This window comes from Rhinopithecus bieti, unplaced genomic scaffold (genome assembly GCF_001698545.2).
Source record: "Rhinopithecus bieti isolate Rb0 unplaced genomic scaffold, ASM169854v2 scaffold_35536, whole genome shotgun sequence".
In the NCBI taxonomy this organism is placed as follows: domain Eukaryota; kingdom Metazoa; phylum Chordata; class Mammalia; order Primates; family Cercopithecidae; genus Rhinopithecus; species Rhinopithecus bieti.
Genome location: NW_016814959.1, coordinates 324,368 through 347,771, shown reverse-complemented (window position 1 = coordinate 347,771; position 23,404 = coordinate 324,368). Strand labels below are relative to the sequence as shown.

The following is a 23,404-nucleotide window of genomic DNA, read 5'->3' as shown; positions in this document are numbered from 1 at the left end:
TATACATATTTTTGTATATATGTGTGCACATGTGTGTGTATATATATATATATTTTTTTTTTGAGATGGAGTCTCACCCCTGTTGCCCAGTCTGCAATGCAGTGGTGTGATCTTGGCTCACTGCAACCTCCGCCTCCCGGGTTCAAACGATTTTCCTGCCTCAGCCTCCCAAGTAGCTGGGATTACAGGTGCCCGCTTATGGATGTTATCAATTTTGTTCATAACTCGTCTAGTATTTTTATCTTTTTATAATAATGATATATTAACATGGAAGTAAAAAAGGACAGTGTAATATATTCATTTCATACCAAGAAATCTTTTTTCCTCCCTACACTTAACCTGAATTGTATTTTTAAAAAGGTACATTGTGATTGGTTTACTATGTGCTCATAACCTCACTACTAGAGTAACAGTACAGATTCCCTAATACAGGATGCTCAAGAACTGAACTAGACTTCTTCACATCTGCACCCAAGTCAAGTCACAGCTCCAAGGAATTAAAAATAAGAGCATAAAATGCAAAAACTAGAAAGAGAAAAGAAATATTACAAAAGATCTGCATGTGCCCCCTAGGATTAAAATATATGTTTACCTACCCCCATTCCTAAATTCTAATTTGATTATTAAGCATTTCTACAGCACATGCTGTGTAGAGGGTGCTATCAAACCATACATACTGGACCAAACTTCCTGACGATACTTACCGAAGCGTTACATGAGCAGCCAAGGTTATCTCTGGGGTTTCTTGTGAAGGGGCACTGTATCAGGGGGTGCACCTCTTTGGGATGCTTTGGTGTGTAAACGGGATTCTTTAGAAGGTGGTTAAGACTTCCATGAGTTCCATTATTAGGAGCTGGTGTCAAATTCAGTAAATCTGCATCATTTCAAGAATGGTAGAGTTACTTAGATGTTTCAAATCAAACAAATAGTAGACTTGTGCCATGATCTTTACTTTTTTAAAACCAAATACATGAGTCCTTTACTCTTTAACTAAAAGAAAAGTATAAAACTCTCTTGAGTTTTAGAGTATTTAAGACTAGGTTCTTTTTAATAGAAATACTGATATGTATATGCTGTATTTCAGTACAAAATTTCTGATTTTTAAAGTGTACAATAACTATAGTCACCACCTGTTGAATGCATATTTTCTGCCAGTCATGGTGCTAACATATTTTCTTATTTATTCCCCAAAACAATTTTATAAGTTATCATCAATATTTAGTAGATGAGTAATCAAAGTGTTTTGCCCAAGTCTCAAAGTTACTAACTAAATGATCTAGAATTCAAAACCAGCTTTGTCTGAGTCTAAGACTCATGCTCTTAAATGTGATAATAGCAAATACTTACGTAGTAAGCACTTACTATATGCCAGGTGCTGTTTTAAGTATTTTAGGATATATTTCCTCATTTAAACTATATAGACTCCCACCAAAAGAATTATAGTTAAGACATATTTAAGGTTTTGTAAATGCCTAGGACCATTATGAGAATAAGAAATTAATATTTAAAACACAATGCTTCACCATAAAAGGACTACTTTAGAAGGTACAAAGTAAACCAAGAACATCCCTAATGGGTCCTCCGTCATTTCTACAACCTTGACATTGACTTACATTCAACAATTATGGCTACCAGAAGTTCCACAAGTTTTGTCCACCTTTCACTGCCCTCAATGTCTTTTCTCTGGCTTCTATCACTGCTCTGAGTCAAGAATCAAATAATTAAGCCAAGGGTCTAGGAAAGTGCTGGGCACTGGGGGTGTGCAGACCACCCTGCTGTGAGTGGTGTACTTTAACCAGCAAGCAGCCTAGTGGAACAAACAGATAAGTAATAAGATGACATGTTCCCCACATTTCTTCAGTGAGTCTGAGTCAGGAAGAAGGTAAAAATCTGTCTTGCTTCACCATCCTCTCCACAAAGGTGCCTACAATGTGATCTGCTTTTGACAATCCTATTTCAGGTCTGTTTGCAGAAGGGAAAAAAGCCACCTGTTCACACTTACCACACATTAAGTTATAGACTTCAACGTTTTCAAAGGTGTCAACCTCAATGCCATGCTTGAATCCAGGTCCATAGCCAACAAAGAGGGCCTAGATGGCCAAAAAGGGAAGTTTATCAGTGCATTTCAGCTGTCTGCAGGTTAGTCCAAAAAATTCTGTTATCCAAATTGTACATATACAAACTGGTTATGGTAAGAGGAAAACTACCATGCTCAGTGGACTTTGTGGGAAATATAGTTTTAACTCTATCACACATATAATCTAAGAACATCTAGGATATGTCTCTTAGTTTTACTAAAATTCTTGACTTGACAATTGACTTGACAGAAAGAATGATAAATTTTTTTTTCATCTATGACATTGAATATAAACTTCACCCTGCCCACCTTACACAGTGCTTCAGGGATCAAATTAGAAAATTACTACAAGTTTATTTTGAAAACGTTAAAGTGCTGGGTAAATGCAAGATATTATCTCTTCTAAGAACGTAAATATGATACTTTCTTATCTATCACTAGCTTTCTTAACTGTAAAGCAATATTCTTAACAGAGCACAAAAAACATGAAAATAATTATTAGAAATATAATAGGAGATACGTCATATGCTTATGAAACATGAATATAAAATTTTATTAATTTTTTAATTTTTATGGATTTAGGGGTATGAGCAAGTTATCTTTCATGGATATATTGCATAGTGGTGAAGTCTGAGCTTTTAGTGTCACCCATCACCAGAAGAGCGTACACTGAACCCAATAAGTGGTATTTCATACCTCATACTCCTCCCACCTTCCCACCTTTAGGGAGTCTCCAATATCTATTATTCCACTCTGTACGTCCGTGTGTGCCTACTGTTTAGCTACCACTTACAAGTGAGAACATGTGGTTTTTAGTTTTTTGTTTGAGTTATTTCACTAAGGATAATGGTCTCCAATTCCATCCATGTTGCTGCAAAGGACATGATTTCATTCCTTTTTATGGCTGAGCAGTATTCCACGATATATATATATATATATATATATACATACACATACATATACCACATTTTTAATCCATATTCCATTGATAAATATTTAGGTTGATTCCATAACTTTACTTCTGTGAACAGTGTTGCGATAAACATACGAGTGCAGGTGTCTGTTTAATAAAATGATTTATTTTCCTTTGGGAAATCCCAGTAGTGGGATTGCTGGATTAGGGGTAGTTTCATTATTATTTCTTTGAGAAATCTCTATACAGTGATCCACAGAAGTTGTACTAACTTACATTCCCTTCGACTGTGTATAAGTATTCCCTTTTCTCCACATCCTTACCACATCTGTTGTTTTTTGACTTTTAGTGATAGCCAATGAATATAAAATTTTAACAAAATTCTTTAATGTTCAAAGAAAATAGCTTTATGAAAGTATGTTTCATTAATTCTCATTCAAGACATATAATCACAGTCTGTTTTCAAGTGTAAAACTTTGTATATCATTTTTTCTTTAGATTCAATTCAATTAAGTATAATAGGTTTACTCACTTGCATATTTGAAAATATATTGTCAGAGCCATGAAATCCACTTCCACAATATTTCCTTTCTGAGGGATTCCTAATGTTGACATATATGAATTAAAAGTGTAAAGTCCTTTCATAAACATAACATTATTTTCATTAATAAAAGTATGTAACTACTTTGTTAAACCAACACAATGGGTAAATAAAACCACCTGGCTTTGAAAAGCATTAAGAAGTCACTTCTATCTTTTATTTCATGGACAACCAAACTATAAGCAATATAGTAGACAGAAAAAAAACCACCAGCATCAGGACAGAAGTGGTTTTGAACACTAGCTGTGTGATTAACTGCCCGTGAATTTAGATAGATTTAACTATCATCTTTGATTTCAATTTCTCATGTTAGTTATTTGTAAAATTCAATGATGTAGCCTAAAGAAATGCTTCCAACATGGTGTTTAGATATTTACTAAATATTAGTTCTCTCATGAAGATAGGACGATTTCTCCTTTCAATCTTTTTTTTTTTTTTTTTTTTTTTTTGAAAACTAAAAGCCCAGCTCTCCAATAAGAGTGGAGACAGTATAATTCTGTTTACTGAATTTTGGTTCACTGCTTAGGTTTTGCTTGACAGGGGTATGTATCATGACTGGCTTCTTGGCAACCACCAAAACAGTTAATGAACAAATTGTGAGATATTAACACTATTAACCATCCAAATAATTTGAAAAACACACTAATAAACTAAAGTTTATTGATGGATTATTATGAGAAGAATGAAAAAACAACTGTGTATAATGAAGATAGTTACTCCTTATTATAAAGTAAAGTGCTTTTACCAACTGTTGGCTGGGCTTTGGCAGCACAATTAGACATACTGTAATGTGTAGAAGACATGCAATGGCAAGTGGTAACAAACGTAGATTATAAGAAGTAATCAATATAGATATGAAAAGCCAGACCAGTGATTCTTAGCCAAGGATGGTCTGGGTGATCCCTCCTTCCCAGGGGACTTTTGGCAATGCTGAGGGACATTTTTGGTTGTCACATTAGAGAAGAAGTGCTACTTTCATCCAGTAGGGAGAAGTAAAGGATCCTTGTCAAATATCCCACAATGTGCAGGACAGCTCTCAACAACAAAGAATTATCTAACTCAAACATCCATAGGCCGACATTAGAAATCCTGAGTTAGAGTGAAGAGAATCATACTTACACAGTTTTCACATAACAATATGGTTAGAAAGGGTCCAGTGGTTACCCTGAATCACTAACCGATCAGGTTAAGTTTACCTGGGAGACTGTCAGAACTTACAATGCAAGTTGCCACTGAGGGTCCAAATAGAATGTCAAGGGCTCAATTCTATCACTCTTAGCAAAGTGCAAACGCTTAGGTAAGAAATGTTTCAGGTAAGGTTTGAAGTGTTGGTTTGGTTCCCGGCACTGAAATTGCAAACAGCAGAGAAAAAGTATTATTTCCCTGTTATCTAAAGTGTCAAAATTTCACATGAAATTTTTTTTCACAAACATTTCATCAGCCGGCCCAATAAGTCAGATGGAACAACAGCTAAAAGTTTTTACTACTTGTAAAATGTAAAAGGTAAATCTTCCAAACTACTTGAAATATTTAGAGGAAATCATAATTATTACTGCACAAAAGCCCCAGAACTCAGACAGTGTCACTAGATTATATTAAGTTACCACTGATGGTTCTATTTTCAAACATCCTTATAACTGCAATTTAAGAGTTTTCTTGCAGACTTAAAACGTGTGAGTATAAAATGTAGTATAGATAACTCAGCACTAGCATAAAAACTTATTTTTTAAGGCATAAAAAAAGACTGGAAGGAAATATATCATAATGCTAATGGTGTTTATGGTGATACAGCCACATGATTTTTCCTTCTACTTTAAAATTATTTCTTATAAATAGTTTTAAAATTATTTATTCTTCTCATATAAATTTCATAATGCCAACAGATAAATTCTTTAAAAATTTTCAAATCTACATTATTGGGACACAATCTTAGAGATCTTTAAACTACACAGCATTTCCATGTTGGCCCAGGTTACTAAAATATTCTAATCCTTCAATCCCAATAATAGATGCTGAAACTTTTCTCTCTATATACTATACAAAACTAAAAATAACTAGATAATGGAAAATAAAGATACTCACAGAAAGATTTCGGGCAATGCCTTCATAGTTAACTGGAGGGGAACAAACATAAGAATTAATAGTTGATTGTATGCTATAACTAAAACATAATACAAAAATATAGAATGTCAGATCCAAACTCTATATTGAAATACCAAGGCAGGTATTAAGTATAAAGAGTTCATTTAAGTCATTACATTGTAGCCACTGAAAGGAATTAGACAGACCTTTAGGTATCACCCTGTAATGACACCTATGATATAGTGTCATATTGTTAAATGGAAAGACAAGTTACAGAACATCTACGTATCCACCCATCTGTTAACCCACATATGCATTCATCCATCTAACTATCCATCCACCTGTCCAACCATCTTTCCATCCGGTTAGTAACCAATATCCATCCATCCCTCAAAGTATCTATCCATCTAGATCTGGTATGGTTTCACTGGGTAAAAATAAAAACTGTATGTGTTTTGTAAAGCTGCTTTGTACCTCTAGTTCCCTAGGAAATACTTAACAACAAAAATAGTTACTCGAACATCACAATTATCTGGGAAGACATAATCCAAGCCTAACAACGGTTGTTTCTAAACAGGGGAAATGAGTTGTCAAGCAGGAGGACTTCAGGTGGGAAGCTGTTACTTTTTACTTTGTATACTTCAATATTCAATGACAGTTCTAGAATTTTCAAATAAGAGGGGTATGAGGAAACTTCAAAGAGAAGGCAAGTAGACTAATTTAAAAACTGAATTTGCATAGTAAGGCCATGGATTTACTTAGGGTACTTTCTACTACAAATCAATAACTGTCTAGCTTCCCAGATTTTATTTTAGCCAAACATTACATAAATTGGAGAAAATTATCCAGATAAGAGTATACATTTTATATACATATATTTTATATATTTATGTAAAGTGATATACATATATAGTTTTTGCTTTAATTTGGGAAACTTGAGGGCCTAACTGAGATAAGGGTATGGTACAGCTTAGCTATCCCATCACAAACATCTCTGGAGACTGCTATTGCCCTAGAGTTTTTTTTTTTTTTTAGATAGAGTCTCTCTCTGTCACCACACTGGAGTGCAGCAGCGCGATCTCAGCTCACTACAACCTCTGCCTCCCAGGTTCAAGCAATTCTCCTGCCTCAGCCTCCCCAGTAGCTGGGACTACAGGCACGTGCCATCATGCCCAGCTAATTTTTGTATTTTTAGTAGAGACGGGGTTTCACCATGTTGGCCAGGATGGTCTCGATCTTTTAACCTTGTGATCCACCTGCCTTGGCCTCCCAAAGTGCTGGAATTACAGGTGTGAGCCACCATCGTGCCCGGCATATCTGTATAGTTTTTAGAACAGGTTTTATAACAGTCATGTACTACTTTTCTAAATTAAAAAAATACTAATTAACACTTGGTATTAGGCATACACAGCCTGTACTTTGTAACACTGTGTAAATATATCTGCATAACCATTTTCCTGCAGTGAAATATATTTTCCTCATTAATAGTCAATAGTATCTATCTATTGAAACATATCTTACCAAATAGCCCAATCTAACCCAATTCTGATAATTGTCAGAAAAGCTTATTCTATTTCTGTTTCAAAGTTAACTATATCAAAAAGACACAAAATTCGCTCTACACATCTGAAAGTTATCATGGATGGTAATCAAAAAGAGAGGGAGGTAACAGAGGTGGAAACAGTTATGAAATACACTTGACTGGCAAAAGAATAAATATTTTAAAACATCTTTTGGCAGTTTATGTTCCACATGTAGTCAAGAGAGAATGTGAAATTCATTCTTCCCTATTTAAAAGATACATTCTTTATTGTTTCTGAAATGGTTTAAGGGAGGACAGGAATCAATTGCCTATAGAATTAATCATTTCTGCCAGCATTCCTCCTCACAACAGAATATTATTCCCAAACTAAGTAGTTTTAATGGAGTGTCATTAATTTATTAAACTTGAATAAATGTAGTTGGATTTTTCTCTTAAACTTTTTTTCTAGTATAATCTTCACTCTGATACACAAGTAAAACACATACTTCAACATAAAATTGCACTAAACTCATCAAATACTATGCTTAGTCCATGAATAACCCATAGGTAAGTTGTGTTCTCACATCCAGTCCCATAAAATCCATTTGTGTACAAAAGATCTGCATTGGAGATTTAATCATGAAAAAAATTAACTCTGATTCCCTTTAGTTTAGAGATATAATGATTTAAAGGAAGGTATTCTTTTTTTTTTTCTTTTTTTTTGAGACCAAGTCTCACTCTGTTGCCCAGGCTGGCGTACAATGGCATGACCTTAGATCACTGCAACCTCCGCCTCCTGGATTCAAGCGATTCTTGTGCCTCAGCCCCCCGAGTAGCTGGGATTACAGGCATCCGCCACCAAGCCAGGCTAATTTTTATATTTTTAGTATAGATATAGTATAGTATCATATACGTATTTTCAGGGTTTCACCACATTGGCTAGGCTGGTCTCGAACTCCTGACTTCAGGTGATCCGCCCACTTCGGCCTCCCAAAGTGCTGTGATTACAGACGTGAGCCACCGTGCCCGGCCTAGAGGAAGGTATTCTTAATATGACCACATTCAAAGTTATCACAGAGATATACTTACATGAATAGTATTTATCTGGGACATCAGAGGGTCTCAGTCGAGCTGCAGGTCCATAGATAACTTTAATATTTTTAACATCCCCCAAATATTTATTCAGATATATGTATTTCTTACAACTGCCCTGTTCCATGCCTAGGAGAAAAAAAAAATCCCAAAACATGCTGTAACTTTAACAAAAAATTTAATATGCAGAGCAGAATTTCCTTCACTTCCAGAGTTAAATTCGTTAAACAAGGGTGTGTAGCACTCATATTAGTTGAACATCTGATAGGTAAGACAGAATTTCAGCTGTACTTATCGCTTCACTTTTTTCAAAATCTTTTCCATCACCCAAATTTAGTTTAATGTTTCTTTTTATTTATATATTACAATATCATCTTGTGAGCAAAGAAGAATGTCTTATCACAGTTTTAGACTGAATGTGAAAGCCCAGTTATTTGCCCCAAACCACCTGGGAGTGGATGTGTATGATTCACTCTCATTCCAAGACTGGAGCTTCTTTAGCATGTAACTTCTTAGGACTGCTTCTAAACACAGATTTCTATAATTATTTCTGAAGCAAACAACAAGAACAATAACAAAAAGAACCTATTTTCTACTTTCTGTAGGCACACTGCTCCTATAGTCCCCAAACTGTACACAAGCGTATTACAAAGATCATAGTAAATACAAGTGAAATTAAAATACTATCGAAATTAATATACAATGCTTCTAAAGTCAGATTTATCACGCTAAAGATAATTGAAGGCTGGGCACGATGGCTAATGCCTGTAATCCCACCACTTTGAGAGGCAGCTATGGGAGCTTGAGACCAAGAGTTCGAGACCAGCCTGGTCAACATAGCAAGATCCCATCTCTACCAAAAAAAATTCTCTTTATTAGTCAAGGCATATGCCTGTAGTTCCACTACTCGGGAGGCTGAGGCAGGAGAATCACCTGAGCCCACGAAGCTGAGGCTGCAGTGAGCTGTGATCATGCTACTGCACTCCAGCCTGGGTAACAGCGTGAGACTGTCTCAAAACCAAAAAAAGACAATTGAAGACATAATGATCAGTTCCAATTAAATCTAAAATTGTAGAGTAATAAAAATTCAATGTTGAAAATGTATAGTATATATATATATATAGTATAAATTTTTTTTTTTTTTTTTTTTTTTTTTTTTTTTTTTTTGAAGACGGAGTATTTGGCTCTGTCGCCCGGCTGGAGTACCAGTGGGCCGGATGCTCCAGCTCACTGGCAAGCTCTGCCTCCCGGGTTCACGCCATTCTCCTGCCTCAAGCCGTCCAGAGTAGGCTGGGACTACAGGCGGCCGCCACCTCCGGCCCCCGGCTAAGTTTTTTTTTTTTGTGGTATTCTTTAGTAGAGACGAGGTTTCCACTGTGTTAGGGACCAAGGAAATGGTCTCGATCTCCTGAGCCTCAATGATCGCGCACCGTCCTCGGGCCCTCCCAAAGTGCTGGCCTCCCAAAGTGCTGGGATTACAGGCTTGAGCCACCGCGCCCGGCCGAAAATGTATATTTTTTAACTATTCAAATTCTTGGTGTATTCCTTTCTCAAATCAGAAGATTGGTACATTGTGCTTGATAGGCACTTAGGTTTCTGTGAATTCTGTGTTTCACTTATATTTTATATTTAATGTATTTTTTTCCGAAAGACTTTCCACAAGAAACTACATTTTTTAAAAAGAATTCACTATAACATTCAGAAGAAATTGGGAAACAATCAAGTAAACTTTGTTCAGCCCTTTATCCTGAAGAGCAAATAATGCAAATTCAGATTACCATGATCCGAAATAAGGATGAGGTTCAGGCATCTGTGCAAGTTCAGCTCTTTCAGACCATCCATCAGCATACCAACCATATTGTCAACCCTCTGCAAGGCTTTGATGACCTAAGAATGGGAAGCAACAACCTCATGCGATGCATTCCACACTAATGGCTATTTATACATAAAGCTATCTCTGTTAAAAAGAAAAAAAAGAAGAAGAAAAAGAAAGAAAGATAGATAGATAAGGGCCAGTGGATGCAACTAGGATGAGCTGATTCACATTAGACTAAGACAGGTCAGGGTCAGAGATACAAAGAACAGTAAATAACTGCAGATCATTAACAATGCAAGAGTCCTAATTCTATACATGTTCTATTTGAAGTTTTGTGAATGAGATTAGCTGATCTATTAGTTCTCCCTTCCCGAGGTCAGAATGCTACTACTTAAATTAGACCCAACTTAAGCCAAAATAATAATAGCTCAAATCTACAGTGTTTGGCCAGAAACCAATATGTTCTTAATTACCACTTCATTTTCCTCAATTAATTTCTTCTTATACTTTCTGATCATTTAAATGGTCACTGTATAAATACGTTTCCTAATTTTCAAAAATGTTCAAACTATTCATGAAATGCTTCTTATAATTCAATGTATTTAATTTTCTAAATTAGAACTCATAGGAATACAACTCATTATTTCCTTACAAACTGCATGTATTTTACATATGAATATCACAGGAACACAGAATGACAAATGATATTGGCAAATTGCTTTCTGGCACTCATTTTATCCTCTCTCCTTGCAAAAACATTTGAGAAAAATTCTTGTGCAGTTTTGTGTGTTTTCTGTAACATGTGGAATCAGTTTAATCTTCATTCATTGTCAGTATATTTCACTGTAATATAAGATAAGCTCTTTCACTGTAATAGGAAACAAGACAAGGTCTTTCATTCAAAGATATCCAAGCAACATGAATTGGAATTTTTAAGTATTAAGATAAAGTGGGTTTTGTTGTGCCAGTAATGCTGGAGTTTACAGAGTTTGCAAATTGATGGATATGATTTGAAAAGTAATGGGCTCAATCTTAAGTGAAGATGAGTCAGAAAAGCAGGTGCTTTGTCACATTGTTAGTGAATTAGAAAAGGTAGCAATGATTTTAAAACGTATGTAACCTTAAAACAAGTATAAAACAATCCTTGGATTTTTCTGTAGCCAAACTGACCGAGACACGAGTCTTGGGTATCAGTGACTTTAGTGAAAGAGCAAAAATCAAACTAGCATGTAGCCAATTGTTCAAATCAAGACAACAGCTACAAGAAACTTTTCCCTTTGACCAATTATGACATGTCCAAGTTGCTGGCATGCATCTTCCTTATCCTCCCTCTAAGCCAGGAGTATTTCTGCTAAGTTGAAGGACAGAATGAAAGGAAGGCACAATGGAGTTACTAACTACAGTGGAGCTGCTGGAGATGGATTTTGATGGAAAGAATACAAAGGGTAAAAACAGACCTAGGTGAGGGTCAACTTCCTTCTCTCTTCACTGTCTTTTATCCAAGGTGATAGTGATCCAGGCAGTACCTACTTTTTAAGAGGGGCAAATCTAGGGCAGACCCAGGGAAAGGGAAATGAAGGGAAGATGGTTTAGGCAGCTGTTGTAAATTCAAGCGAGAAAAATAAGGATGCTTTTTTTTTCCTCCCTCTGCTGTTGCTGAATTAGGCAAGCAGCACCCTCAAAAACAGGGATCATGACAGACACGTCAGGCCAGGCTTTAGTCTCGACTCTGTGCTGAAGAGTCCTTAAGGCTCACCGACTATCCAACCTGGGCTACCTGGGCGGGAGAACTGATAGGAATTTGGGAATGAAGCCCTAGAAATTAAGAAAGAGTGTTTTTTTTTAATAGTCTATGACCCCCTTGGAATCACAGGCGGCACAAGATAACTACACAAGGATTCAGACAGGAGGGATCCTGGCAATACCTCTTTCCACTTTCATCATGACCCAACATAGTCAAGATCCTTACTTTTTACTTCCTTTCATATCTTAGGTCACAGACAAAATACATATCAGAAGGAAAGTCAACTTAGAGGTACAAGGAAATATGCTCAAATCATTTTCTTTTTCTTTCTCTCTCTTTTTTTTTTTTTTTTTTTGAGACAGTGTCCCACTCTGTCGCCCAGGCTGGAGTACAGTGGTGCAATCTCGGCTCACTGCAACCTCCCACTCCTGGGTTCAAGCGATTCTCTTGCCTCAGCCTCCTGAGTAGCTGGGATTATGGACACACACCACAAGGCCTGGCTAATTTTTTTGTATTTTTAGTAGAGGCACGGTTTTGCCATGTTGGCCAGGCTGGCGTCAAACTCCTGACCTCAGGTGATCCACCTGTCTCGGCCTCCCAAAGTGCTGGGATTACAGGTGTTAGCCACCGTGCCCAGCCTTCAAATCATTTTCTGTTCTAATGCTTCCCATGTTCCAAAATACTAGGTTGGTGCAAAAGTAATTGTGTTTTTTTGCCATTAAAATGGTAACAAAAATGATACGGCCACGTGAAAACTGAAAGCAGTGTTTGCTGTTTTAAAGTGCTACACAGATTAAAAACATAGCTAGGAGATGGCTAAGTTCCTGAAAGGGTGTCAGATCAAACGAGATGTTACACTGAAAGTGTTAGTCCATGAGCTATTTCATACCTCTAGTTTCCTCGGAAATAATCAACAAAAACAATTATTCAAATATTGCTATACTTTTGATAAAATCTCCCATCCTTCTATGGGACCTCTGTTGTAAGCATGGTCTCAGGTGGCCAAAGCATATCTCCTAAGCAAGAGAGTTCAGAGGAGGCTTCCTCTACTATTTGACTTATTACCCTGTATTTTCTACTGGAGGTTTAGCTGTTTACAACTTTCTCAAAAAGCACTTAGTATTTAGGCCAAGGTAGGGGGCGATGGAGTGGATAAAGGCTTTCACATTGAAAATATAGAAGCTAATTCATCATCAGTTCAATTTAGCACAGGCTAAACAATTCTCCCAACTCTTATTGTGTTTAAAGTGCATCCTTTTATTTAGTAATATTGTGTATAATACTTGCTTTTTCCAGAAACCATAGAATCTTACAGAATGGTCCAGCAGCCTCCTTTAAAGCAAAGTTCAGTTTGATGACTGGGTTTAATGAAATAATTACTGATAAAAATGTACTTACTTCACTGCTGACTGGTCCATATGAATGACCTGAAGAATCTGGTTCTTCTAAATACAGAGTGTAAAAGTGTGGTCTAAATCAAACAGTATCAAAATGTAATATTTTACGAACACATTGAAAAACAGAATGAAAAAAATAATTCATCAACTGATAGGGATTAAATTTGATAACACTGGGGTAACAGTTCTACTGAGAAACAATTTACAACTTTGAAATTCTTCAAAATGTGGTATGACCATTAAATAATTTATTTCGATATAAAACAGCATAGCAAATAGCAAAGTTTTGTGGTAGTCTGTTTTTAAAATAGTATATCATTTCTACAAAATGAAGTATTTACAATAGAAATTAATTGCCTACAGACCTTTCATCTTTAGGAAGCTGTAGCCACTGAAGAACAGCCAAAATCCTTTCTTCGAATGGTACTGAACTAAAATTTAGAACAAACAAAAATAAAAGATGTCTGACAATTGTTTGGGTTTAAAATACAGGTTTTTTTTTCATTGAAAATGTCATTAAGAACTACTAAAAGCTATTTCACATCTATTGTGTTGGAAATCAAGTAAGAGTTTTATTTGAAAAATTTATTTTCCCAGTGAAGGAATGAAAGTTAGGTTTTACACAGATAAAAGTTGCAACTGGATTTAAAACTTTGCTTGCTATCCTCTACTTGAGGATAATATTCATGGGCCTGAAAACAGTCACTGCATACCACATGAATAACTCATGTGTTAATATACTTCGCAAAGCATACAGCACGAAGCACTCACTCGCTGATGAGTCAGCACAGTTGTGAAGCAGGCACCTGAGAAGCAGATAGCAGTTCTCCAGGCAGTATTTCCTGAGCAGAATTGACTATGCCTTATGCCTTCCTCTGGACACAGGCTTTGTTTACACACCTCTAATCAGAGTTCTTGCCACATCCAAGTACAATTAGTTGTGTACTGTTAAAAAGCCAACAGACCATATACTATTAATCTTTGAATCCCCCATTCTTAGTACATAAACTCTTTTTTTTTTTTTTTTTTTTGAGACGGAGTCTCACTGTGTTGCCAGGCTGGAGTGCAGTAGCGCGATCTCGGTTCACTGCAATCTCCGCCTCCCAGGTTCAAGCAATTCCTCTGCCTCAGCCTCCCAAGCAACTGGGACTACAAGTGTGCACCACCACACCTGGCTATTTTTTTCTTTTTCTTTTTCTTTTTTGTATTTTAGTAGAGACGGGGTTTCACCGTGTTAGCCAGGTGATCTCCCGACCTCGTGATCTGCCCGCCTCGGCCTCCCAGAGTGGTAAGATTACAGGAGTGAGCCACCATGCCCAGCCCATAAACTCTTAATTACTGTCCATGGAATAAAAACAGTGGCAAATAAGAAGGTGAAGAAGAGGCATTGCACTGTGCTCACGGAAGCCATAAAGAACACAAACTAGCATAAGATCACAAGGAAAACTGCTATGCATTTCATGTCTGGGATTTAAGATATTTTCTGTTCATCCTTCTAAATGCATTGTATTGATATTGTGACAGAAATTTTATAATTTAAAAATAAATAAAATTATTTCAGTAATCTTGCTCAAATGGGCCAAAGAGTTTCTCCTATTAAAAAGTTTTTGTTTTTTCTTAATGCATCATGGATCTCAAATATCACACAGAGGTTAATTCTAATCCATTTCTTATATTAGAAAGCATATTTACTAATTTAGAAATGGAAATTTTTGTATTTTTAGTAGAGACGGGGTTTTACCACGTTGGCCAGGCTGGTCTCGAACTCCTGACCTCAGGTGACCCACTCGCCTCAGTCTCCCAAAGTGCTGGGATTACAGGTGTGAGCCACCGAGGCCGGCCCACTTCTCTAGTTTTACTGTCCATTTACCATCTATCTAAACTCTTTGAGAAAGAGTTCTTCAGTTCTCATTTTTCAGTCAACATATCACTCAAATGCTAAAGCTTAGGATTTCATAAAAAGGAGATTACATAAGAATAAGCTGTTCTACGTTACAGATCCTAGAAAAAGTTCATTTCACATACCCATTATACATTTTATAGATGTCTGGGAAAATTCCATTAATTTCCACATCTGATCCTGGCCAGAAAAATGTGCCAGACTTGAGGCCTTGATACTTAGCTGTGACCCAAATCTGGAGCAGATAATGAAGGAAAATTAAGAAATCATGCAAACATTCATCTCTCATGAAAGTATGTGTTCATGCAACACCAATGAATTCCTCTCTAGTACTAGAATGTTTTTAAGGTCAACAAGCTGCAGCACTTAGATTACAATAATCATGTAATATGACTCTTTTTTTTTTTTTTTTTTTTGAGACGGAGTCTCACTCTGTTGCCCAGGCTGGAGTGCAGTGGCCGGATCTCAGCTCACTGAAAGCTCCACCTCCCGGGTTCACGCCATTCTCCTGCCTCAGCCTCCCGAGTAGCTGGGACTACAGGCGCCTGCCACCTCACCCGGCTAGTTTTTTGTATTTTTTGGTAGAGACGGGGTTTCACCATGTTAGCCAGGATGGTCTTGATCTGCTGACCTCGTGATCCGCCTGTCTCGGCCTCCCAAAGTGCTGGGATTACAGGCTTGAGCCACCGCGCCTGGCCAATATGACTCTTAAGCAGCAACAAGATATTAAATAGTCAGAGATTAACTCCTGCAGCTTTTGGAGCTATTCCCTTAATTGACAGTTTTCTCTAAAAAGAAAAAAAAAATTCACAAATATACATGTCTTTAACTTGCTGAGATATTTGTGGATGTAACTAACATTTATTAAGCACTTATTATTGCCAATCATGGTTCTAAATAGTATTCCTACAAGCATCCTACATTATTAATTCACATAATCCCACAATAATCCTACGAAGTAGTAAACAATAGTATCTACAGTATAGATAAGATAAAACGGAGGCAGAAACAGGATGATTTGTCCAAAGTCACACAGCTTTAAATGTCAGAGCTAAAATTTGAATTCATAACCTGCAAACTCTTATGCTCTCTGTCCTTCTAAGAGGAAAATCGTGATTATTTAAATAGACCTTATATAATTAGTGTGGCAATTTAAAACATTGTGGCAACTTTAAAAAACATTTTTTTTTTAAATTGTGGCAATTTTCAAAAGTAAATTGGAGAATTGGAGAATTTTAAAAGTAAAAGGAGAATACAGCTAAATCACAATAGGAAAGAACCTCCTAAATTAGCACACGTAAATCAAACCAAGACTTTCAAAAGCTACATAGTCTTGTGTAGATCAAAGTTATTACCCCCATACTACTGCTTTATGCTACTGGTAGAAGAAGAATTGCTCAGAAAAGAAAAATGGCCCAGCACAACCCAAATCCACCTCTGAAATAAACTACTCTCCTTTTACGCAATTACACAAGTTATGTTTAGGATTATCAGTATTCATCTCCATTTATAAAAGAATGACCACAGACACAGTAAATGAAATCGGTTATTAAAAGCTCCAGAGAATCTGGTTATTTTACTCTAATTGAAATAGATGAGAATAATAAACTATTTTAGTAGAAAAACAAAGAACTCACTGGTTCTCCTTTGTACCACTCAGGATTAAATTTCTCTTTACTTTTAAGTGAAAAGGAAGCATTCATTTTGGGATCATACATTTTATTGTCAATTATGCCATGAGATTCTGGATACAACCCCTAAAAAAGATAAAACAGATTATATGCAAGTTGTGTTTACTTAATGTTAAATAAATTCATAGAAAAAAATCATCAAAAAGAAACCGATAACTGAAGTCACATGGAATTATAATAAGTTTAAGGAAAGAAAAACAAAAAAATCGGGTAACGGCAAAACACAACCACTTAAGATTTTATGTAGTATTTGTGATTTAAATTATGTAATAGGAGAAAATAAGTTAGTAATACTAAGGATAAAGATCTATATAAAAAAGGCAGCCTTGGCTGGGCCCAGTGGCTCACACTTGTAATCTCAGTACTTTGGGAGGATGAGGCAGGTGGATCACGAGGTCAAGAGATGGAGACCATTCTGGCCAACACGGTGAAACACTGCAGGGAGCCGAAGGCCTGTGGAACGTGACCAACTCAGCATTCCACTGGAGGCTATATGATCAAACAGCAAACTGTTTATCATGAATGCAGGATGTGGGCAAACTCACACTGCCCTGCCACCAAAAGGTTTGCTGAGGGCCTCACTCCCTGGCGCCAGGATCCTTGAAGTCATCTATTGAAAAATCAGGCCTATTGTTCAAAGAATGCAGTCTCACAAGTCTGCTGTGAACCAAAAGGCCAACTGACAATTAGCAGACAACCACCGCCCCCACTCGCTATCTCTTTTGCCTAATAAAAATGGAGGGCTGTGTAAAGCTCAGGGTCCTTGTCCACTAGAGGCAAGGTACCCCCTGACCGCTTCTTCCAGATATACTCTTTTGTCTTTGTCTTTTATTCCAACATTCCCTGCCTCTGCCACTTTGTTCAGTCCCCCTAGGCCCGTGCAGGCTACAAAACCCCGACTCTACTAAAAATACAAAAATTAGCTGGGTGTGGTGGTGTGCACCTGTAGTCCCAGCTACTTGGGAGGCTGAGGCAGGAGAATTACTTGAACTTGGGAGGTGGAGGTTGCAGTAAGCCGAGACTGCACCACTGCACTCCAGCCTGGTGACAGTGAGAGAGCCCATCTCAAAAAAAAAATAAAAAAAGGTAGCCTCTCAAATTTTGAAAACAATGCTGTTATCTTTTTAAACTGCTGAGTAAAGCAGCTTGAATCAATATAAGCTAACATACTAATTTTCTGGCTTCAGTTCTAAAGTTTAATGAGTTCTACTGTTATATTTGACTCAAATTAAATCTGGAAACATTGAAACAAAAACAGGATTGTAATCCTATTTGGAGTCAGGTGAAGCGGCTTGCTTAAATTCATCATTAAGATGATTGGAAAGACAAGTTGTGAACACAGGAGTTTGGGACAGCTTTTTGGCTCACATAAAGTAAGCCTCAAAACTAGGATACAAGAATCACAGAATATTAACACTGAAAGGAAACCAGGAAATCGTTTCTTGAGGTGTTGAGTCATCTCTTTTCACAGATGAGAAAATGGAGACGCAGCCAGTAAAGTGACCTTTCCAAAGCCACAGCTAGTTTGTGGCACAGCAAAGATCAGAACCTGGGTTTCCTTGCTTAACTACATACTGGAAAATAAGTTGTTTTTCTTTTATCTTAAATCTATTCTCTCAAAAAATGCTATAATCCCATCTCACTTCTGCAAACAGATAGAAGTTGAAATGCAGAGCTTACGGTGACAATGCTGTAGTGATTGGGGAAAGTTTTTGTTGGATATACCGGTCTCATGTTTTTAGTATATGTTCCACATTTTTCTAGAAGGGAAAAAAATAAACATTGTTATTAAACACATCTGACAATTGGCCTACCTCTTTTAGCGGTGGTACCACAGCAGTCTAAATCACGTAAAAAAACTTAGCCCGGGAGGGATTTTACTCAGATAAAAATTCAGGATGAATATAATTATAAAGCAACACTGTGGATATGAATCCAATGTTAAAGATGACTTCATTTTTCTCTTAGTCAGAAAAACATTAAAATGATTAAGCCAATTACCCATAACATTACTTCATTCAAGATGAACAGGTTATAATAAAATGATGCTTGTAAGTTCTTTGATACTACTTAGTGATCAAATACCTAAATCATAAGAGGTAGAAAAAGAAAACTGAACTAAGTCTATACATTAAAACAAGGATGAAGGAGTAGCTGGGAAGACAGTGTCCCAGGCCATAGATCTAGAACCAGCTAACCTTGGACAAACTCAGCCACTTTAAAGACAAAAGGCATCTGTAGCTTCAAGTCCAAGAAAGCGCCGAAGTCCGACTATTCCTGTTGGCCTGCTGATCTAGTTCTGGTGCCTCGTTCTTTTTCTTCCTGCCTCTACTATTGAGGAGGGAACACATAACTAATGATTCCAGTGTTCAATACTCCATTCGCCTAAAAATGTCCCTCAAATTGGCATGTGTCTATATTATCTCACTGCCTTCTATCAGTTCAGAATTACAGGCTACATTCCCTAATTATTCAAAGCTAGGGCTTGGGCTCATTGTTTAATGATTTATTGTAAACTTCATATGCAGGTACCTCCACCTCTTAACTCTAAACTCACAATGCCGCATTTGGTACCATACAGACAAGCTCTCCTGATAATGGTAACAAAGGGCTGTATTTAAACTTCAAAGGCCATGGGCCTGCTGGGAAGAACACAGCTTTGTCCATGCAAAGCTAAAGACTTTTTATGCAAAATATTAAAACAAAACAAAACCATCTTCTTCCACGTAGAAACTAAAAACTGAACATTTTAAAAATTCTCCCAAAATTATTTTGGCACTTCATAAGACAAGCATAGTGACATACATATGAATATACCGGGAGTGATGTTAATGTTCAAAGCACCTCACATACTCTAATCTGGTAAAAAATAATTTAGAATCCCAGAAAAAAGCTAAAGTAATTGTATTTACTTACTTCTGTTTTGGTCCAGTATTACATTGTAGCTGCTTAAAGGTTGTTAATGTGATTTAAAACTTTAGCATCAATATTAAGAAAACACCATTCTACTATTTTATGGGGAATTTATAGAAAAACCACTTAATTAAGGCCTGATTGAGATTTAACAAAAAAAAAAAAAAAGAATATTCTGAAGAATCCAATTCAATCCAAAGGAGAATACAGAATAACTGACAAATATTCTGTCTGTACTTGTAATATCTCAGAAATACCTTTAGTTTTTAAAATTCTTTTTCTGAAATAAAATGTCTATTAAATAAGGCTGGGTGTGGTGGCTCATGCCTATAATCCCAGCACTTTGGGAGGCCAAGGTGGGTGGATTGCTTGAGCCCAGGAGTTCGAGACCAGCCTGGGAAACATGGCAAAACCCCATCTCTACTAAAAATACAAAAATTAGCCAGGCGTGGTGTCATGCGCTTGTAATCCCAGCTACTTGGGAGGCTGTGGCATGAGAATCGCTTGAACCTGGGAGGCAGAGGTTGCAGTGAGCCAAGATCGCGCCACTGCACTCCGGCCTGGGTGACAGAGTGAGACTCAGTCTCAAAAATAATAATATTTATAAAATAAATAAACAAGGGACTTTTTCACAAGGAATTCAAAATTCTGAGAAAGAATAAATACATACAAAAATGGCCAAAGGTTAAAATTCTAAGATAACCATATTAACTTATTTTTTTTGAAGGACAGCTTCAGAGTAATCACACTATTAAAGGTAAGTTCCTTATCACCAGGTTCAACTACTTTGCCATAGAAAAGTTTAGTGAAACAATTAGGTTCTGCCAGTACTTTTCCAAGAAAGACTGCCTGCCTAGTAGATCGCACTGAAATCGTGATATTCCAGCAGTAAACTCCGAAGTTACTCACTTAGTTTGCTAATAACAGGAAGAAGTCCACCCCAAGTGTGTAAATATTCTGCCCTGAATCCATCCAAAGAAAATAAGAGGGTAGGAGGCGTTTCAAACCTGGGTAATGAAAAAGAAAAAAAATGTTTAAAGAAGCAAAGACAACACATATCCAGTGAAGATGTGGTACCTTCTAGGCACAGGTCCAGTGAAGATTTTCCACTAAGGTCTGTGTGATCTTAAGAAAACTAACTAACAAAGTCGGCAAGCATACTTATAAAGTATATTTTACATGCATTTATATTTATATACATGCTCTATCATTTCATAATACATATATCATCAAATAGTATATATTAAGCATTCATATCATTTTGAGCCACCATACAGAAACATCATTCATGGTTCCTGCTGTTCGGAAAGCTAAACCAATTGCTACTGAAATATAATATTGTTTTCCCAATTTGCAGGAAAATAAACAATAAAAAAACCAGCACACAATATTTCTGTAAATATTTTTCCTAAACCACCACTTTCTGATATGGACTCTAATATACTAAATAGTACTTCATATAGTATATACATTACACACTATTTTATTATTTTATTTTTGTTTTATTTTTGAGACAGGGTCTCACTCTGTTGCTCAGGCTGCAGTGCAGTGGCACTATCACAGCTCACTGCAGCCTTAACCTCCTGGGCTCAAGTGATCCTCCTGCCTCACCCTCCTGAGTTGCTGGGACTACAAACACATACCACCACGCCTGGTTAATATTTTATTTTATTTTGTAGAGACGAGGTCTCACTATGTTGCCCAGCCTGGTCTCAAATTCCTAGGCTCAAGGAATCTTCCCTGCTCGGCCTCCCAAAGTGTTAGGATTACAGGTATGAGCCACCCACCAAGCCTATATATACTGTATTTAGTTTTTAGGCTTACTATATTTAAAAGATATAAATACTTAATACAAAGGTTTGAAAGATACTATATTTAAATATATAAACAACAAAGAAATGATTCCAAAGCTGGGAATGATCAATGAGGTTTCAACAACACATACATACATATACAAAGAGTTAACATGCAGTGTGGAAATTCCAAAGAGGAGGCCAAAAACCACAGAGGATGCTAATATACTTGACAAATGAGAATAGCTATGGACGGTGGCTATGTGGCTACCCCCAAACAGCCATGGCTCAGACATCTTGCAGCATCTAGTGATACATGGTAGGTGGTAGGGAACTTGTATAATGTTGGGAACAGGCCCCCCAAAATCTGGCCATAAACTGGCCCCAAAACTGACCATAAACAAAATCTCTGCAGCACTGTGACATGTTCATGATGGCCGTAACACCCACGCTGGAAGGTTGTGGGTTTACCAGAATGAGGGCAAGGAACACCTGGCCCACCCCGGGCAGAAAACCCGCTTAAAGGCATTCTTAAGCCACAAACAATAGCATGAGCGATCTGTGCCTTAAGGACATGCTCCTGCTGCAGTTAACTAGCCCAACCTATTCCTTTAACTCGGCCCATCCCTTCCTTTGTTTCCTATAAGGGATACTTTTAGTTAATTTAATATCTATAGAAACAATGCTAATGATTGGCTTGCTATTAATAAATATGTGGGTAAATCTCTGTTCAGGGCTCTCAGCTCTGAATGCTGTGAGACCCGATTTCCCACTTCACACCTCAGTATTTCTGTGTGTGTGTCTTTAATTCCTCTAGCGCCGCTGGGTTAGGGTCTCCCCAGCCGAGCTGCTCTTGGCAGTTTAACACTGGATAACTGTGAGAAGACTTCCCACTGAAAGTTTACTCAGTAAATTTAAATTTGACAGCAAGTATCTTACCTTGCCTTTTCAACTCTGCCTCCTCCCATCTTATCCTCACACACAAACACAAAAGCAACCCGACAAGGAGAAAATTTTTATACAATTTTCACTAGCTACTATCTGTAACATAGCTCCACTGAGAGATTCCGCAGAACCAGTGTATATAATCTTAATGGTCCAAATAAAACTATATAAAATTAGTTTTATTCAATCAACAGAAATCATAAAAGCAGGTTAGTGGGCCATTAGGTAAACACACTGGTAAATTATCCAGTGTAATAATAAGTGGCCTAAGTTATGATCTTCTTGTAAAGAAAGGGTTATGTTTTCCACAAAAGATTCAATATTACAATTGAAAATTATAAGCAATATTTAGAAGAAAAAGAAAGATTCGAAATTCACTAAGTCTAACATTCCTAGTATTCCTTGGATTTAAAAGACAGTTTAGGGTACATGAAAAGTTTTCCTTAAAAAAAGGCTCTTCTGTTGAAATCATTTGGTTGAGGTTTAGTTTTGGCTGCTGTTGCTCCTGCTTATTTAAATCAAAAGTACTCTTCCTTCCAAAAGAAAAAAAGAAGACATATAACAAAAATTATATACATGAACAAAATGAACTAAAATACAGCTTAAAAATTTTAACAGTCTGAGAAAACTATCATTTTAAAGAGGTAAAAATACATTTCTGAAGATGAATAATTCAAATGGATGAGATGGTAGACCTCAAATGGAACAAAGATAAATACACCTAACACCTTTATAAAATCTTCACCCTTTAAATTCCACTCTTTTCGATGGTGTCATATATAGAAGACCCTGTACAAAATATTTGAAGGACCAAAAAAAATATATGAATTATTTTAGAAAATGTATCATCTCTCACAAACAGCTTGTTTATCCCAAAAATGTACAAATGGACCAAAATACAAAAAAAAAAAAAAAAAA

General features: G+C 36.7%; 1 protein-coding gene across 1 annotated transcript in view; it reads right to left on the bottom strand.

The window, feature by feature from the left end:
* ENPP1 (ectonucleotide pyrophosphatase/phosphodiesterase 1) overlaps window positions 1-23,404 on the bottom strand; it is an 88,059-nt gene that overhangs the window by 15,424 nt on the left and 49,231 nt on the right. Inside the window, exons 6-18 of the mRNA XM_017852797.1 lie at window positions 20,658-20,755; window positions 18,516-18,595; window positions 16,782-16,901; window positions 15,270-15,379; window positions 13,610-13,675; window positions 13,246-13,318; window positions 10,066-10,174; window positions 8,285-8,416; window positions 5,674-5,705; window positions 4,810-4,937; window positions 3,523-3,592; window positions 2,003-2,090; window positions 705-874 (exon numbers count right to left, since the gene is read on the bottom strand). Of these exons, the coding sequence (XP_017708286.1) occupies window positions 705-874; window positions 2,003-2,090; window positions 3,523-3,592; window positions 4,810-4,937; window positions 5,674-5,705; window positions 8,285-8,416; window positions 10,066-10,174; window positions 13,246-13,318; window positions 13,610-13,675; window positions 15,270-15,379; window positions 16,782-16,901; window positions 18,516-18,595; window positions 20,658-20,755 (1,276 nt within the window). The remainder of the gene's footprint in view (window positions 1-704; window positions 875-2,002; window positions 2,091-3,522; window positions 3,593-4,809; window positions 4,938-5,673; window positions 5,706-8,284; window positions 8,417-10,065; window positions 10,175-13,245; window positions 13,319-13,609; window positions 13,676-15,269; window positions 15,380-16,781; window positions 16,902-18,515; window positions 18,596-20,657; window positions 20,756-23,404) is intronic.